Below are 15159 nucleotides of genomic sequence, written 5' to 3'. Positions count from 1 at the left end.
AGACATTCAACTTATGTTATAAGTCTTTGGGTTTGCAAGACATAACTGGCCAACTGATCAACACAAGTCTGACCATTCACCAAATTTTAAACTGGAAAATGGCATTTTCTCTACTTTGACCAGAAGCCCTCTTTAAGTGTACACAAAGGGGTAGGGATGGATGATCAGGGCCACACACAGGGATGCCCTGCCATTTGTCACGTAGGACAGATTCTCAAGGACAAAATCAGAGTGACTATCAATGAGACCCTTCTCCTTTCAAGGCTCAGGAAACTCACATCTCCTGAAACACAGGCAGAGAAATGAGAGGAGTCATCATTATATGGTCCATTTGTAATTTTTTTCGCATTGCTCTGAGGTCTGGGATCCTATAGTTTTGGTTTCCTGGATATTCTCTCATCCATAAAGATAATAAAAATGAAATTTTATAGAATAGCTTCAACTATAAGTAGAAGTAAAATGCCCAACAACTTCTACTCTCTGAAAAATACATTGGTTAGAGGTCATACCTTGAATGTTTTTTACATTAGAATATTTTTACTATAGGGAGCTACAAATAAAATCCAGATAACATAAGTTAGAGTTCATTTCTAGCAATGAATATTCTGAGAAAAGTCAATTAATAGTAGCTCAGATACATGCATATGGACACTGTAACTGTCGGAATAGTTATTGGATGACTGAGTTTGAATTAATTACATAATTTATCACACTAGGATGACCTTAGATATAAATGCATCATATCTTGTCAGATCTGACTTTCTTTTCTCTAAAAACAACATATGCCACTCTTATGACAAAATAATCATATGGATAGAAGAATGCTAGTTCTTCAAGTCATTATGTTTCTAAAAATACATATTTTCTATAGATAAAATGATAAAATTAGTGCCCCTAAGTCACTTGAACTTTTTTTTTTTTGGCACATATGTTACAAAGAATGCTACAAATAACATCGTACAAATAGCAACTATATAAACTTTGGTTCCTTTTCCCCCTTTTCTTTCTCCCTTTCTGTTTGTTTTCCCAAACAGATATTCAGTGACAGGCTTCAGGAAAAAAAATATTTTTAATATTCTCTCCAGGGCCATAATGAGGAACTCTGTTGAAATAATGATACTTCCCACTTCTTGTGGGTCTAGAGTCCAGAAGATGAGATTATAGACTAGGCAAGCAAGACCCTTTTCAAAATAATGATGGTGTTTATAACACAGCTCTACAGAGGTTGTTGTTGAAATTAACATTTAGAAACTAATAATAGGGGGCTTCCCTGGTGGCGCAGTGGTTAAGAATCCTCCTGCCAATGCAGGCGACACGGGTTTGAGCCCTGGTCCGGGAAGATCCACATGCCACGGAGCCACTAAGCTCGTGCGCCACAACTACTGAGCCTGCGCTCTAGAGCCCATGAGCCACAACTACTGAAGCCCGCACGCCTAGAGCTCATGCTCCGCAACAAGAGAAGCCACCACAATGAGAAGCCCTCGCAATGCAACGAAGAGTAGCCCCCACTCACCGCAACTAAAGAAAGCCTGCGCACAGCAACGAAGACCCAATGCAGCCAAAAATTAATTAATTAATTAATAAAAAATAAATAAATAGATAAAAACTAATAATAACTGAAATTAGAAGAGTAGCTAAAGGATGCCAGGAAGTGTAAGCACCCATGGATTTATTTTTAAATAATGGTTTCTAGCTTTTGAAATAATTAAAAATAAGCAAAACAAACAATCGCATCACTCTCTTCTACTCATCATCCTTAGATAGACTCAGATAGGAAACGAATATACAGTTTGTATTCTTTGCTTTTTGCATATGTAGAAGTTTATTCTACTTATGAATAGAAGGAAATGATAATTCTCTGTGTCAGAAAGTTACCATTCTAGGTGTTTTGTAACATTATCTTAGTTAATCCTCATAAAACCCAGGGAGATTGAGTCTGTCATACCCATTTTACAGAGGAGACAATGAATTCTCAGAAAAGTTAACTTCCCTAAATCATAGAACTATTAAATAGTGAAGCAAGAATTTCACCCAATCCCATGTGGTTCCGAATTTCACATTCTTTAAAATCCTGATAGGTTTCATTTTATGTTTCTTTTACAAAACAGCAAAGATCTCAAAAATTCTGTAAGTAATTTTCTAGGTGATTCACTGAAGCTTTGACCCTCAGAGAGCTCCTCATCACTGGGTGTATTCAAGCAATGAGTGTTCATCTGACAAAGATTTCCACTTTGACTGAGAGTGGTTAAACCGTAAGAATTTTAAGGTCCCTTTAACCCCTGAAACTCTATGCTTAACAACAACCCTATGCCCATAACAGATCAAGCAGGAATTCTCTGTGATGACAAGTTTTCCTATACCGTGATCCCTTGGCATGTGACTGAGGACAGTTTTCTCATGTAGGCCTTCGTGGGTAGACATTATTCAATTTGAGTCAGGTCGGGGAAATGGAAGCTCCAATTTTGAACTGAAAAAGAAGGTAACCAATCACAGATACATGACACTGGCTTACACAGATGTTCTGCTTTCCTCTGACTCACTCTTTGAGCCTCAGAAAGGGCTACATTTTATTTTTGATATAGTAATTGGGATACAGTCACACCATCACTCATCTCTTCATATTATGTTTTTTTTCCCCTTGTTTTATGCCCCTGATTTGGCCCCATGTTTGGAATTATCCAGAAGGAATCTCTAAAATAAAAGAGGAGGGTCTGGAAACAAGATCAATTTTGAAGGAAGGTTTTAAGTTTACATTTCTAAGGAAAACGAATACTCTTATAAAAGTACTGGGGAAAAAAAAAGATTGTCAATATTTTTGCAAAATAAAAAAAAGGTTTGCCGGCTGGGGACAGTACTCTGGTTCCCCAAATAGAATTGAGCATGGTAAAAATGGAAGGATTCTCATCACCTTTCTGTCTTTCTGACAAAGCTTTGGTTGGTGTTATGGAACTTGTACAGCCCATAGGAGTAATTCTCACAGTAGATGGTTTGGCTATTAACTTCCTACTTTTTATTTCACAGTCTTTATTATCTTCAGTTGTCTGAGGGCAGTTGAGCTTGTTTCTGGGCCCTAATCTTTGACAGTGAGTGAGAAAGATGAGATTTCTTTAAATCAGAGAATACTCAGAAAGAAAATGGGTAAACAGAACAGCTGCTATTATATCAGCATCTGTGACTTAGAAAAATTATATTCTAGAGAATATAGGTGGTACTAGGGAGCCAAACGAACAGGTACTGTACTCATTAGAAGCCCACATTACAAAGATCCTTCAAAACAGCGTACTCTTTTCTTGTTAATCCTCCAGAAAATATCTGCGAATGGGATATGATGTGAAAGATCAGCCGATGCCTAGAGTACTCAGACTTTAATACATTAACAGCTGACACCTTAGGTTTTTAAAAAACAGAACAAAATACAGGTTACCAGCTGTAATTTAAAGAGGTAGCCTGGGCAAAATAGAAGGTCAGGTTAATCTAATCTAATCAGTCTATCAACTAACCTCACCTCTTCCAATTCACTGTGTGCCCTATCAGATAAAAGTTCTTTTGTCTTAAATGATGGAATAAGCTTAGGGACGAACACTACTGCTTTGCATGGCTCCATTGGACAGTAGCAAAGGCAACTGTCTGTAATAAGGAACCATTGAGACACTATCACAGGTTCAGAATCAACTCAGGTATGAAATCTGAAAGAGCAGGATGGATGAAACAAGCCCGTGATTGGCAAAGGGTAAAATCAGCTGATTTGAGACCCTGTTGTGCACAATTGATGTCAAGTGTTTTTCATGTCCTTTATTAGTTTATTCTAGTGTTGAGTATTAATACTTTGATACTTGCAAACATTTATGTCCCAAGGGTTTCCCTTTGGGGAAAAAATCAATTGTGCTTTCAAAATTAAAAGTGCTTTGATCCCTCTGTGGACAAGGAAGTGTGAAGTATCAGGAAGACCTCAAAGACCTGGGTCAAATCTTGACTGTCACTTACTACTGTGTGACCTAGGGCAAATTAATTAACTTCCCTGAACCTCATTTTTTAAAGAAGAAGAATCTCTCCCTTGTAGTATGATTCAGAGAACTTAATGAAATAATGTTTGGAGGCAACATGGCTTAGAAGAAGAGGGACTCAATAGTAGCTACTCTGATATGGATTAGATTATGATCTGAAAGCTACCTTTCAGCTCCTAAATTCCATAAAGTTTGCAAAATTGAGCAATTAGTACAAGGTTTCTCAAAGTGTATGTGATCCAAAAAAAAAAAAAAAAGGATTCCATTGTCAAATAAGTTTGAGAAATGCTACATGCTCTATCCCTTTTCCCTTGTAAGTCAGAATTCGTTTTTAATATAATTGAATTTGCTGAGAAATTCCAAAGTTAAAAGAATTGTTTAGCTTTATTGAATCAAGGGTCCTCTAAACTTAGTTGATCACAGAAATGTCTCGTTCCAGAAGATTTATTAACATCCTAAGAACTTCCTCGTATTCCACTTAGAGAAATGCTAAGTTCACAATTTTTTTTTAACTGCCAGAGTATAAATACATTTTCAAAATTAGGATACACCGAATGATCTGTTGATACCTAGACACCAAAATGAAAGCTCATTTGATTTTTTTTTTTAGCTCATTTGATTTTAAATAGCAGCAGGACAAGGCAGAATAAATGAGGAAAACAATGAAAGTGAAAGACTACTGACTAGGGCCAAGTTTTATTGGTGTTATAATCACTTTTGGTTGGAAGTGTTTGATTGACTAAAATTGCCTTTGGAATTAAGGATATCCAGGAGCTTGGTGAAGTTTCTGGTGCAGTTGTTTATTTGCCCTGAAGGAGGGAGACACGGTGTATCAGCATAGTCCTATGGCTCCAGTTACATTCTTTGCAAAGCCAAGATTAAGTACGGTGGAACGTTTGTAGAAAAGCTATGAGGCGATTACAAATCTGTCTCACAATATTCGCATTCATATATTTTGGGAAGAACATCAACTTTGTTTTTCTTTCAGATTGCCATAAATAGTACTGGAGTTTTCTTAAAACTTTACTTATATATTTGCTTCCTTTTTAAGCTAGAAATTTCCCTTAGTTTACTATTGTTCTCTACGGATATCAAGTGTAGTTCTAGGACACAGAAAAGAGACTGCAGGGCTAACGGACCGGGTTTTTTTTTTTTTTTTAAACATCTTTATTGAAGTATAATTGCTTTACAATGGTGTGCTAGCTTCTGCTTTACAACAAAGTGAATCAGTTACACATATACATATGTTGCCATATCTCTTCCCTCTTGCATCTCCCTCCCTCCCACCCTCCCTATCCCACCCCTCTAGGTGGTGGACCGGGTTTTTTAATTATTTTGAAAGCAAAAGAAGCAGAAGGCATGGAAGCTGTTACTTCTTTGTTATTCTTATGAGGATCCCCTTTATCATTTTTAAACAGCAAACTATTTTTTATTAAAGCATTCATTTTAATAAGCTGGATATTAATCACTAAGTTCCTAGTGCTATTATTGATTGTAATTTGTTGATGTTCTAGTTGTACTTGTTTTCAGATTTCTGTCTCCATACCTATATGAAAAAGAACATTCCACAGTTATTGCAGTCAAATATAGTCGACTCTCAGAACAGTTTCTAAAGTTAAATAAAGATAGGCATTTAAGTCATCTGATATTTACTGTCCAAATCTGGCCTTTTCAGCTATCACAGTACTTGGAATGTGCATTACACTTTCAGGGAAAATTTTTTTGCCCATTCTATTGAATCTTGTTAACATTTATAGTAAAGGACAAACAATTCCCCTATCCTGATAAAATATATTATAGCTTCCCAAATCCTTCGCAGTTAGAATAAATGCCAACCTGTTTTGGTATCCATTACCACTTTCAAATTGCATTATACGAAATAATGCAAATGTGAGTTCTTAATTAGCAGGATCTGTTTTGTTCAAACGTACAGCAGTAGAGGGATTTTTCAACATACTGCAGCTACCTAGAGAGCAAACAAATTTCACCTTACTAAGACGAGCTGTACAAGTACATACGTTGTTATGGATGGATACTTTAGTGTTTCCTTAAGCCATGTTATTTCATGATAGATTTTACTATTGAATACAGGAAATTTTACCATTGCTGCCCACTCGATTTCTGCTTCTAGGTTGTTTTTAAAAGAGAAGAAGATGAAAATTTTAAGGGCAATGAGGAGTGGGGGCGGGGGGGAGAAAGGGTTCTTCATGAAAGATGCAATATTTACCAAGGTCATAAAGAAATATGCCTATATATCCATATCTATTTAAATATTCACTTAAATATTGTACGTACATCTCTGTATACATGCCATGCCCAGCAAACATTTGCATGGATATATCCTGAAGGCAGCCCCCATGAAATGACAAAAATGAAAAAACTGAAACATATATGAATAGATCTTACTGATACTATAGAAGGTAGGACAGTATCCACAAATGCTGTAATAAATCCTTTGCTCGTTGGATTTTTTGGTCTAGATTTGAGGCCTTTAAACATCAACCAATTATGGTAAATGTTTAACTGTAGGAGTTCAGGAAGACAGCCAAATTCTGGTTTCAAAGCTATTGCTAGTTTTAAAGAGTTTTTCATTTTTAAGCGAAAGCATTTCTGGGCACGGGGTACACCGTATTGTGGCTGGAGCTACTGCAATCTGAATAAGTGGATTAGGCAGAACATAGGTCCTGAAGAAACGGACCCTGCAGTATTAGCTGAAATGTCCTGGGGAAATACTTCCCATTTATAACTTAGCTCTCTTTACTTTGTGTCTGTTTATTCCCACAGACACAAAGTAAAGAGAGAGAGTTTTCTTAGCCGAGCACCTACGGAAACAGCAAGGTTGGGGGAAGGGGAGGAAACGACCGTCTTAGCCTTTGTGGTTAGGAAAGCCAGGTGTTTGAAATACACACGAGGGCCAACCCCTCACTCCACCCCACCCCCGCCCCACAGGTACATCTGCTTGCTTACTAGGCTTATTAACTGAATGACCTATCTGCACGAAACTGGTTTAAATGTTCGCCATTCCTCAGGATATCCCTACCCTCCTGTGGAAGCATTAACAAATGGGGCCTGGACAACCCACACGCTGGATTTGCAACCTCTGGATATTTGAGATTCAACTGCTAAAGCCTCTTTGGTAGAGACATGACAATGACGGGGCTACTGAAGTGACTTTTCTTAGTCCGTTTCATCTCCTTTTCTGTCTCCCCGAGTTATCCCGTAGGTCTCTTTCCTTTTGCTCCTCCCAGACCCTTCCGCGCAGCCCCAAAACTCCAAACCTTGTCCCCCTTCCCTAAAGTCTCTCATTCACCGCCACCCTCCCGAACCAAAGTCCCCTCCCGGTCACCACCAAAGCCCGGAGAAGTGGAACGCTCACAATGCCTCCCTTATAGGGCTTGAGCTGGGAACTGGGCATGCTCAGTAGCCAAAGCAGATTTTTTTTTTTTTTTTTCTTCTTCTTCTTCTTTTGGTCGCAAGTGCGGCATCTCTCAGTCCCACACCTCTCTTTCCTATATCCCTGTCGCCTCTCCCCACCCCCAGCCTCTTAATCAACCACGCTTAACCCGTTCCACACCGAAGGCTCGCAGAGTCCTGAGGTGCAGAGAATTAACCCGTCTCCTAAATCCACTAAATAGTCTCACTTTGGGCTAAAGCTTCACACTTTTGCCTTAAAGCCCCCAGCCCCTTACGCGCAGACAGGTAGGAGGAGTGCGAACACTACTGGCTCCCAGGAAACTGGTCCCAAGAAGGCTCCATCCAGGATCGCCCTTTACCGAAGAAGTATTCCCGGAGCCCTCTGTTCTGCGGGGGTGACAATTAGCCAAAGGTACCGTACCCGTGATACAAAGCCCAAGTGCGATTGTTGCCTTGAATGTCATTGTTGTTGACTCACCCCCCTCGATCCTGGAATTATTCAATTTCGCGTAGACTCGACGCCCCTATCTACCTCCCTCGACCCCCCTTCCCCCAGGCTCTCCGCTGTTTCTTTGGCTTTGCCGGGGTTCTTGGTTGCTCTCTCAAAGGAACGCCCCGGGTGTGTGTGTGTGTGTGTGTGTGTGTGTGTGTGTGTGTGTGTGTGTGTGTGTGTGTGTGTGTGCGCGCGCCTTGGTTCTTAGGGGACTGGGGGAGGAGAAACGACTCGACTGTGCGTGTATGTGGCGGGGGGATGGAGGCTGGCGCGCCCGCGTTAGGGGACTGGGGTCTCTACGCGGGAGGAAAGGGGTCACTCCTCCCTAGGGGGTGTTTTAGGCAAAAGGAGGGGGGATGCCGGGGGGAAAGTGCGCTGTCTTTCCCGATGTGTGGGTAGAAGAGCAATCAAGTGGGGGTGTCTGGATGGGGGACTGGGGGAGGCCTCGGGAATGTGCTGGGGTCGAGGTGCATGAGTGTCGGGAGGTAGGTTTGCGTGTGTGCCCGGGGGGGAGGCGGGGGCGGGGAATCAGCGCTTGTATGTAAAGGTGCAGCCCGTGTGCGAGGGGCTGGGTGCGCGCGCGGTGTCTGGCCGGGGGCGCGCGCGCGCGCGCCGCTGCCCGCCTGCTCGCCTGCGAGGGCTGCTCTTTGGGTTTGACGGGCAAGCGGGCGCGGAGGAGCTCCAGGTCGAATCACATATAGACCGCTGCGGAAACTGCAGCGCGGATCGCGGCGCGGAGGGCCCTGCTAGAGCCGCCGGGGTCCGGAGGTGGGTGAATTTCCAGCGGGGGCTGCGGGAGCTGCGGGAGCTGCACCGACACGCGCGGCCTCTTCCCCCAGCTCAGCCCGGCAGCGCGCGTGTGTGTGTGAGTGTGTGTGTGTGTGTGTTGTGCGGGCGCGTGCGCGTGGAGGGGGGCAGGTAGCTTATTATTTTTAGTTTGGGTCGTGTTGGTTTGGGGCGAGCTGAGTGGCCAAAGCGGCTGTAGTGGCTACCTCTCGCCTCCCGCGCGCCCTGCTTGCCTGCCCACGGCGCGGTCGCAAGTCCCTGAGGACCAAAAGAATCTGGTGTCCTTAGCATCGCTGCCGCCCGGGCGGCCGGGGCGACAGGGAAAGTGTCCTGTCTAGGGTGATAAGGGCTGTCGGTGCCACTGCGCTGGGCTGGGCTCTGTTTTCTGCGTCCCCCTCGCAGGCACTCTAGGCGAACGTAGATCTGGGGCTCCAGGCAGTGGCCCGCGAGCTGGTCGGAGACTGCTGGCACCCGGCAAGACAGGGAATACGAGAGAGGCCGGTGGGTAACTCATAAAACCCTGCAAAGCCGGGCAAGCGCTGGCAGCGCGACTTTGCAAGATGCCCGAATGTTGAGCTGATTTCTGGCTTAGTGACAGCAGCATTATGTGGCTGGCCGGCGTTGGGGGAAGGGTAGGGGTGGGCGCGCAAGGGGGAGCCTGGGCCGCCGCTCTCGGCCACGGAGCCGCAGGGTCACTCTGCCTGTGACAAGAGGGCCAGTGACGCCCCAGTGGCCATCACCCTCGTGGCCTGAGCCGGCCACCTCTTCCCCCTCAACCACCGCACGCCCGGGTCTATTAGAGGCCGACGGAAACTCCGGCAGCTGCCCCTTGTGGGACTGGAGCGCGCGGAGAAATGTGTGCGCAGCGGGGCTGAAGGCCCCCGCGACATCCCGAGCGGTCCCCGCCTCCGCTGCCCGGCTCACGAGGCTGCCGCTCGGGCTCGGGACCCGGGAGGGGGCTGCGTGACGGCTCCGGGCACCGAGATGCGGCAAAACATTGCGGTACGCGCCATCGCCGGAGGCCCCTCCAGCCGCGTCGCTGCCGGCCCGAGGTAGCGCACAGGGGGCGGCGGGGACCGCGTCTCTACGCGAAGCCCCCCACGCGCGCCCTAGGCGGGAGGGCGTAGGTTTCCCGTGCCGGCTCCGGGGAAGCCACCTCGGCCCACCCTCCCCGGCCGTCGGCCCCCTGCAGGCCGGGTCCCTCCGCGCGGAAGCGGAGCGCGAGGCGCCGCGCTCGGGTGGATGCCGGGTTTGTGGTAAGGCCAGGTTTGTGCAGTCCTGGCCGGCCGTGGGAGCCGGGCGTCTTGCGCGCCACAGAGAGCGAGAGACCGAGAGGTGGATAGGGAGACGGGCCGCCGTGGTCACCCCGAGAGATGGCTTTTGGTACTCAGCTCATACTTTGTGGGTTTGCTTTTTTCTTTTTGCCTTCCCCCCCTCCCCCGATTTTAAAATGTACATGTTTTAGTGGTACCATGTGAATATGAGGTTTCTTTCGCTTCATTCATTGCCCCTTTCCCTTTTGGGGGGCTCCCTGCTCCTTGCTCTTTTTCTTCCTCTCTCCGCTTCTCCTTGGTCTCTTGTCCTTTCAGTCCCTCTTCCCCTCTCTCCTTGGCGGATCGACTCCCCCCTCTTCCTCGCTTCATCCTCCAGCTGCCTGCGGCTTCTGTTTCATGCGAGCTGCATTTGGGAACTTCTAGCTCGTCCTTGCGCTTTTTTCCCCCCTTGCTACTTAAAGTAGAAATGACGAGGAGGAGGGCAGCTCCTTATGCAATTTCGGATCTGTTGATGCTCCTTGTTCTTGGGTTTTGTACTGAATTCAGGTATCCAGGTGTTTGGTTTGGTTTGGTTGCTTTTGAATTTCTTTGCGCGGGGCAGGGGGAGGTGGGAGGGCGGGGGTAGTAACAAGAAAAGACTCTAATGAACCAGAGTAGCTGTTGAAAACCAGATCTGTAGGAAGGCCAAAGAGCATGTGAAATTTTGATTTTACAATGAAAGTTAGTTTGGATGATGTCATACTTTAATATTATGACTTCTTTCTGCACTGCCAATCAAGCTATCACTGTGAATTGGGGAAATGCACGTCTATGTGACAGCCAAGGAGCATCTCGGCAGTGCTGGCTGTATTCCGAACCAAACTACTCAAAATGCAAATCTTTCTGGGTCGTGGCTAACGAATTGTCTACCTTGAGGCATGTTCGGTTTTATCACTAGCTGATTCCTCGTGGGCAAAATAAACAAAGGAGTTTCTGAGTGACACTTCTCTCTTTGTATCATTCCCTCATTGTGTGTTCCTGGGTAATTTATTTATTTAATTAATATTTGGTGGTAACCATATTGAAATTGCGGCCAGCTTCCCATTCCAGATGGAAAACACTCACACGGCTAAAATTGCATCAGTAAAATGCACAGTGCTTGCTGTTCCTTTTAATCTTTTCCATGAAGCATCGCATATATTTGTATATGCATGCAGTATGGAAGGAATTGGCAGCCACGGGTTAATTTGCTAAGCATGAAACTCCACTAAGTGATTCTTGATTTGTTTGTAGACAGGGACAGGGGGTGGTCATATTGGGAGGGGGGGTGTTTGGGAACTGATGATTTTAGGGCAAACATTGGCTGTGCTAAATGTATCTGGCGCTGCAGATAAAGCCACCCAGGGATTGTAGTGTGTGAACTCCTCTTCATCAGCAGTGGCGGTCTGTGATCCAAGTGAAGGAGATCAGCATCTGAGCCAAGCGTTAGTCGGACCTGGGTTCAAAATGGCACACAGAGGAATGGGAGAGGGCCAGGGAAGCAGGAGAGCCAGTTTTGGGGGGTGGGAAGGCTGTCTGGACATCAGCTAGGCAGTGCAGGGGCAAGCAGGTTTCTCTCCTTCTTTCGGGGACCCAAAGACAAAAGGCATTTTTTCCCCCTGCTTGGGAAATGACTGACAGGAAGCTAGATACCGTTTATTTACCTGAAACTCAAATTTGGCCGTCTTCTACTTGGTTATTTTTTTGGAACCTCACAGGGTCATCTGTGGGTTTTTTTTTTTTGTTTTTTTGTTTTTTTTTTACAGTGTAGAGCAGTGTACAGGAGTGAACTGATTCATGGCAATGTGCTCACCTCTGGCTGAAGCTCAGACAAGTATCTTTCTAGGGTTTCTTCCATCTTGATCTTTTGACTGTCCCCTCTACAGGCACCCAGTCCTCCCATCGCCATCCTTCATGGAACCCAGGGCCCTAATATCTTCTCTGCCTGGCTTCTTACCAAGCTGAAGCCTAGAGAGTAGACATTTACAAATTGAAATTCCTTTGTGGTGCTATAGTTGATGTTCTGCGATCAGTCATTTGAGTCACCAATAGGAAGCTTAAGGTCTGGATTCAAGGGTGAAATTTGGTGGTCCAAGTAAAAAAAAAACTATTTTCAGATTGTTCAGGTTTAAGCCTGATCAGCAATCTTTTTTTCCTGTTGTTTGTTGTGTGTTGTGCACATGTAAGATTTGTATAAACTACAGGCATGGAAATAAAATGTATGGTATTTTTGGTGGTTCTTGTTTGACTGAGTGAGAATTCTTGGAGTTTTGGGTGCCTTAAAAATACAAAGCTAATTATTATAGCCATGTGTTCGCTATGGTATGATTTAAGCACAAATTCTTCTTCAAGTAATGATCATTGAAAAAAATGTTTTCTTTTTATTTTTTAGATTATTTCTCTTTATTCAGAAGCGTAAAGTTGTTTGCTGATTGCAAGAAGATGTTTCTTTGGCTCTTTCTGATTTTGTCAGCCCTGATTTCTTCAACAAATGCAGATTCTGACATATCGGTGGAAATTTGCAATGTGTGTTCCTGCGTGTCAGTTGAGAATGTGCTATATGTCAACTGTGAGAAGGTTTCAGTCTACAGGCCAAATCAGCTGAAACCCCCTTGGTCCAATTTTTATCACCTCAATTTCCAAAACAATTTTTTAAATATCCTCTACCCAAATACGTTCTTGAATTTTTCACATGCAGTATCCCTGCAGCTGGGAAATAATAAACTGCAGAACATCGAGGGAGGAGCCTTCCTTGGTCTCAGTGCATTAAAGCAGTTGCACTTGAACAACAATGAATTAAAGATTCTCCGAGCTGACACTTTCCTTGGCATTGAGAACTTGGAGTATCTCCAGGCTGACTACAATTTAATCAAGTATATTGAACGCGGAGCTTTCAATAAGCTCCACAAACTGAAAGTTCTCATTCTTAATGACAATCTGATTTCCTTCCTTCCTGATAATATTTTCCGATTCGCATCTTTGACCCATCTGGATATACGAGGGAACAGAATCCAGAAGCTCCCCTATATCGGAGTTCTGGAACACATAGGCCGTGTCGTCGAATTACAACTGGAAGATAACCCTTGGAACTGTAGCTGTGATTTGTTGCCTTTAAAAGCTTGGCTGGAGAATATGCCATATAACATTTACATAGGAGAAGCTATCTGTGAAACGCCCAGTGACTTATACGGAAGGCTTTTAAAAGAAACCAACAAACAAGAATTATGCCCCATGGGCACAGGCAGTGATTTTGACGTGCGAATCCTCCCTCCGTCTCAGCTGGAAAATGGCTACACCACTCTCAACGGTCACACCACCCAAACGTCCTTACACAGGTTGGTGACCAAACCACCGAAAACGACAAATCCATCCAAGATCTCTGGAATCGTGGCAGGCAAAGCCCTCTCCAACCGCAATCTCAGCCAGATTGTCTCTTACCAAACCAGGGTGCCTCCTCTTACACCTTGCCCAGCACCTTGCTTCTGCAAAACCCATCCTTCAGATCTGGGACTGAGTGTCAACTGCCAAGAGAAAAACATCCAGTCCATGTCTGAACTGATACCGAAACCTTTAAATGCCAAGAAGTTGCACGTCAACGGCAACAGCATCAAAGATGTGGACATCTCCGACTTCACCGAGTTCGAAGGACTCGATCTGCTTCATTTAGGCAGCAATCAGATTACCGTGATCAAGGGAGACATATTCCGCAATCTCACGAATTTACGCAGGCTGTATCTCAACGGCAATCAGATCGAAAGACTCTATCCGGAAATATTTTCAGGCCTTCATAACCTGCAGTATCTGTATTTGGAATACAACTTGATTAAGGAAATCTTAGCGGGCACCTTTGACTCGATGCCAAACTTGCAGCTCCTGTACTTAAATAATAATCTCTTAAAGAGCCTGCCCGTGTACATTTTCTCAGGAGCACCCCTTGCTAGACTGAACCTGAGGAACAACAAGTTCATGTACCTGCCTGTCAGCGGGGTCCTGGATCAGCTGCAGTCTCTTACACAGATCGACTTGGAGGGCAACCCATGGGACTGCACTTGTGACTTGGTGGCATTAAAGCTGTGGCTGGAGAAGCTGAAAGACGGGATTGTCATGAAAGAACTGAAGTGTGAGACACCCGTGCAGTTTGCCAACATCGAACTGAAGTCCCTCAAAAATGAAATCTTATGTCCCAAGCTCTTAAACAAGCCATCGGCACCCTTCACAAGCCCTGCACCTGCCATTACATTCACCACCCCGCTGGGGCCCATTCGCAGTCCTCCCGGTGGTCCAGTGCCTCTGTCGATTTTAATCCTCAGCATCTTAGTGGTCCTCATCTTAACTGTGTTTGTTGCTTTTTGCCTTCTTGTTTTCGTGCTGAGACGAAACAAGAAGCCCACGGTGAAGCACGAAGGCCTGGGGAACCCCGAGTGCGGCTCCGTGCAGCTGCAGCTGAGAAAACACGACCACAAAACCAACAAAAAAGACGGACTGGGCACAGAAGCTTTCATTCCGCAAACCATAGAGCAGATGAGCAAGAGCCACACCTGTGGCTTGAAAGAATCCGAAACCGGGTTTATGTTTTCCGATCCTCCAGGCCAGAAAGTCATGATGAGAAATGTCCCCGACAAGGAGAAAGATGTATTGCATGTGGATACCAGGAAGAGACTGAGCACCATCGATGAGCTGGATGAATTATTCCCGAGCAGGGATTCCAATGTGTTTATTCAGAATTTTCTCGAAAGCAAAAAGGAGTACAATAGCATAGGCATCAGTGGCTTTGAGATCCGCTATCCTGAAAAACAACAAGACAAAAAAAACAAGAAGTCACTGATAGGCGGCAACCACAGTAAAATTGTTGTGGAGCAAAGGAAGAGCAGCGAGTATTTTGAACTGAAGGCAAAACTCCAGAGTTCCCCCGACTACCTACAGGTCCTTGAGGAGCAGACAGCTTTGAACAAGATCTAGGTCATGCAATCTTACTTCCTACAGAGGACATTTATTTAATGATGAAAGTGCCTTTTGTTGACTTCTAACTTCCAAATACTATATTATCAATAGGCATAGAGGCAGGTGTTTCCAAGGGTGTCTCATTAACTGTAGCTGCAAAGATGTGTCCCGTAGAAGAGAATTCCCTTAATAGATTTTACTACATAAAACCTATACTGTGGAGTCCTGT

General features: G+C 44.6%; 1 protein-coding gene across 1 annotated transcript; it reads left to right on the top strand.

Annotated features, from left to right (window-relative positions):
- Window positions 1–8662: 8662 nt before the first annotated feature.
- SLITRK4 (SLIT and NTRK like family member 4) lies at window positions 8663–14948 on the top strand. Its single transcript, XM_061179092.1, has 2 exons — window positions 8663–8679; window positions 12382–14948. The coding sequence occupies exon 2, from the start codon at window positions 12432–12434 to the stop codon at window positions 14946–14948; it is 2517 nt and encodes an 838-aa protein (XP_061035075.1). The 5' UTR covers window positions 8663–8679; window positions 12382–12431.
- Window positions 14949–15159: the final 211 nt, after the last annotated feature.

The sequence above is a fragment of the Eubalaena glacialis genome, chromosome X (genome assembly GCF_028564815.1).
Source record: "Eubalaena glacialis isolate mEubGla1 chromosome X, mEubGla1.1.hap2.+ XY, whole genome shotgun sequence".
NCBI lineage: Eukaryota > Metazoa > Chordata > Mammalia > Artiodactyla > Balaenidae > Eubalaena > Eubalaena glacialis.
Note: the sequence above shows the minus strand (reverse complement) of the source record. Positions and strands in the feature narration are given on the sequence as shown.